Source organism: Trichomonas vaginalis (genome assembly GCF_026262505.1).
Source record: "Trichomonas vaginalis G3 chromosome Unknown ctg_15, whole genome shotgun sequence".
Classification (NCBI taxonomy): Eukaryota; Parabasalia; order Trichomonadida; family Trichomonadidae; genus Trichomonas; species Trichomonas vaginalis.
This window is the reverse complement of record NW_026529103.1, coordinates 1-4456: the sequence shown is the minus strand read 5'-3', so window position 1 is coordinate 4456 and position 4456 is coordinate 1. Positions and strand designations below refer to the sequence as shown.

Below are 4456 nucleotides of genomic sequence, written 5' to 3'. Positions count from 1 at the left end.
AGCCAGAGAGACCAAAGAGAAAACTTAGTGAAAAACAACTAGCTGCATTAGCTGCTGGAAGACAGAAGAACCCACGTTTGCTGGCGAAAAAGCTAGAGAAGAAGCAAAAGCTAAAGAAGCTGAAGCAAAGAAAGAGTAAATGGTTTATTTTATCCGAATTAAATGTATAGACAAATACCTTATCTGTTGCGTTCAGTAGTGAAAACCCTGACGTCAAAATAAAGGGAACAGAGTAACGTTTAAGTTTCCAACAGACTGGATTGTGAACATAAATGAAGAGAAGTACATTGGCATAACATCTATGTATATAACACGTGCTTTCAGAAAGGTTGACTTTATACTTCAAGTCGAGATAGAAAATGACGAACAGTCTTTAAGTGCCCAAAACATTCACATATACAAATACTTTAAAGACGATACAACATTGTTGCAATGTATGATTTCATTTAATGAGATGTTCGAGAAAAAGTTCAACATTGAAGTACAAACTTTACAGCCTTTACGTGAGTTTCTTGCACAACTGAAAGAAGAAGGTAGTCAGCCACAACTTATAGACTTTCATTATGAATTTAATGAAAATGAAGATGGAACTCATGACTGTCAATTCATTGTATTCTCACCATTCAATGAAGTCGCTAAAAGAAGAAAATCCATTACGTATAAGATTTCAAATCTCCGAACCAAGTGATGATTTTAAGAATGTTTTCAATTATGATGCAATGCTTCCGAGGAAAAATGAATTTTCAAAGATTGTAACACCTGGCATTTGGGATAGAAAGCAAGCAATACTTTACTCTAATATAGCCAAAGGCGTTGAAAATGAGTTCATTGGTCATACAAGAACTTCACCACTTCCTAACCCTAAATACTATAAATTAACTGGCTTCAATCGTGAGTTTTGGATAGACATGTACTCCACTCATGACCATAAATGTCCAGTGTTCTTGCCTCCAGATGGGAAGGACTGTCTCTACATTGAAGCACAACTCTTAAACTCTACCATCGCAGTATTGTAAAATCTACGCTAGCTTTATTTTTATCACGAATGACCTCATTGCTGACAAAAATAAATGACCTCAGAACTTCAACTTACGAATAAAGCTTGTTTTAGTCGTTATTGAAAAGTTGAACTTTTCAGCAAAGCAAGGTTGACATGACTTACATAAGTCGAATGCAATCTCTTGACCATCATGAAGTGCTTTGTAAAGTTTCATTAAACTGAACTCAGAGTCTTTGTCATATGTTCCAACAGGTATGTGAATGTTCTTATCTTCATTGTAATAGCATTGTATAGCTTCAGGAAACATTTCATTAGCGGTTAAAGCAATAACATCTTGCTTCACGCCTTTCATTCTGCAGTGAAATGCAACTTCATTTAAATCGTTAGTGAGTAAGTCTATGTAGGTCTTCTTTCCACAGAAAATACTTTTATAAGCTAAACTTTGTTTTCCAGGTGTTATTTCTGCAAAGTCGCTATGAAATTGACCAAGGTTCTTTCCTATAAGTTCGCGACCATATCTCTTCTTAAACTCTGCTGCAAGCTTTGGGATGTCTTCATTATATAAGTGCATACTGTCGGTATCCTGGTAAAAGATTTGAAGTCCCATGTCCTCTGCAGTACAGAATACTTCATTCATAATACGTTTTGACATAGACAGAATATTAACACCAAGTGGACAGAAGTTAAAGTGTCTGCAAATGCTTTTCGTTAGCTTGAAAATAGTTTTATCTGAACCATCCAAACCTTCGAACTTCACTATATGGTTGTAATTTCTTATAGCATATCTTATAGCATCTTTGTCATCTACTATGGTTATTTTTGACTCAATAGGAGATAGAATAGTTTTGCCATAAATGCTGTTCAGAATGAGTTTTATAATTTCTTGTAAGGGGTTTTCTTCTTTCTTATACTTTAACCTTAACTCAAACAACTTCTTTACTTCATCTCTTATTCTCATATCTCTGTTTCCATCGTAATAGTATCCTTGCAACACTTCACATTTGACACCTTGATATTTTATGAGGTCTTGTAATGTTATATGGTCAACATACATGAGACAGCAAGTGTTTGAACTTCTTGGAACGTTAAGTTCTGGATTTAGTTCAGGGTCGCAAACTATTAAATGAAAGTGTCTGGGTATACCAATCTCTGTTATCTTAATGAGAACAAAGAAGCCAGACATAAACTTTTCACCAATGGGTTCCTTTTGGTCGTCATCGAATAAATGTCTCATGAGATACTCTGTGCTTAACATTTCTTCCTTCAATACTTTTGGAATACCTTCTAAAGTATAAAGTCTTGCTATAGCTGAAGGATATAATGAAACAGTGTCGAAGTCAGCAATGAGTTTCTTTTTGCTCTTTTGTTTCATGTTATCTGACAACATACATCTTCCACCTTGAATGCATCTCGAAATAAATTCTCTTGGTTTATTTGAGAGGTCATAAAGATTTCCATTCGGGAAGTATACTCTGTTCTCAAACAATTTGTTAGCAATAGAACAAATACTAACGTAGTCATAAACGTTTAAATCAAACTCTTTCAATAAGTCATTGCGGAACTTTACAAAACCTTCTCTTAAAATTCTTACATCTTGTTTGCAGTAAAACGTGCTATATTTTTCTAAGTCGAAGTGGTTTTCATCTATTCTGCAACCTTTGATGGAATCTATGTTCTTCATAATGTATCTGCATCATGGATAAACTTACATGCTTCAGAAATGACACCAGTTCTGTTGTCATTTGCTAACAAAACACTGCTGTAGTAGTTATATGGAAATACTTCTTTCGGTCCTGTTTGTAAGTTAAACATAGCAGGAAATAGTTTAAGCTTCTTATTTATAACACTGTAAGAGTCTTTTATAATAATTGCCCTTCCTTTATATAAACCAGTTATTTGCATTGTTCGTGAACCTTTAATGATGGGAGTTCCTTTCACTTCTGTCATGTGTCTTAAGATGAAGTTTATGTCATAACTGAGGTTATGGAAATATATTAAACTCTTGTCAGGAAGTCTTTCCAAAAATTCTGTTGCACAGTTTTGACCCCAAATACTTTCACTCACTGAACCATCTTCACTGTCGTAACAGATGTTAAAAGCTTTATGAAAGCCATCGGTACTGCACTCAAAGTCAGCAAAGAAAACGTGCTCAGGAATGAACTTGCACTTATTTTTATTTACTTCTTTTGACTCTGCTTTCTTCTTCAGTTGTACACAATACTTTGGAGCATATGTCAAATCTTTAAATGGTGCAAGGTTCTGTTTATATAAGTCAGTCGTATATGTGAAAAGTTCTCCATAAGAAATAGGTTCGAAATATTTGCACTCCCACAATGTTTTCATAACATCCCATAGCGGTGTAGTTCTATCCATGCGAACAATGTATTTATCTTCTCTCTTTGTATAAATCTTCATCTGTTTCTCAATGTTCATTCCACCACACTCCTTCAAGATTTCTATATAGTTGCGAATGAAATATGTTGTCATTGGTAATCTTTCATTTAGCATGTAGTGGTCTTCAAACAAGAAGTAAGTCAATAGTTCGAACAGTTTTACATTCTTTTGGTATGTATCTCTTTATTTCATTATGTCTTGAGTCATTGAAGTAACCAATGGTAAATTAAATGCTATACCTGTTGCGTCAGAAATTTCTTGTACTTTACTTTGAGGAAAGTCTCTAAACACGAAATGACTTCTCTCATGTGGTCAATAGTTTCTTCATTTACTCCAGCCTGAATGCAAGCATAAACGAAACAATTGTCTTCTGTCATAAGTGCTGCAGTTCTTTTGTTCAGTTCATTGAAGATTTGGTAGCGTTCAAGATTTATAGGTAATGTGCAAAGATACTTCCAGAACTGACCGCTTTCTCTTCTTATAAAACTTCTTTTCACAAGGATTTCATTCCAGAAGTCATCTATATCTTGTTTATCTCCTATTTGTTTAAGTCTGTTCAATAATCTTTTCTGTCTTTCTGTCAGTGTGTTTCATCTCTATATGTCGCTTTGTGGCTTTCCTTTCTTAATCTGACATCGTTAAGCCTTCATATTCTGTTAAATCATACATCTTTATTTCAGTAAGATTCTTTATGTTTGTCAAGAAGAAGTCATAGTGCATTTCAACAATACCTGCAGCATTTGCTTCTATCTCTGATATAAAGTTCTCCTTCAAGAGCTGATGTAGTAATGTTCCAATATTATTGAGGTTTAACGTAGAACATTCATACTTTCCACCAAGTTTATAACATACCATCCATCTTTGTTGGGAGTTTATTTTAATCTTCTCTAAGAGTCTCATGAAAACCTTACCGAAATGTTTGTGTAAATATTCTCTGTTTGGTTCATCTAAAGCTTCGATGTTAAAGTCAATGAGTCTATTGCCTGACTTCACATTTCTCTTCCTATTCTCTTCATCTTTCTTTAACCATCTCTCACCTTCTTTTGGTTTGTCGTCAATGGA

General features: G+C 34.3%; 1 protein-coding gene and 1 pseudogene across 2 annotated transcripts, besides 1 other annotated feature; both read right to left on the bottom strand.

The window, feature by feature from the left end:
* Positions 1–4456: a mobile genetic element.
* On the bottom strand, positions 1077–1637 carry TVAGG3_1062910 (organellar and viral DNA polymerase type B; the record flags this gene model as incomplete). Its single annotated transcript, XM_051256070.1, has 1 exon — positions 1077–1637. The coding sequence occupies one exon, from the start codon at positions 1635–1637 to the stop codon at positions 1077–1079; it is 561 nt and encodes a 186-aa protein (XP_051076712.1).
* On the bottom strand, positions 1693–2387 carry TVAGG3_1062900 (annotated as a pseudogene). Its single transcript has one exon. A coding segment is annotated over exon 1 (695 nt).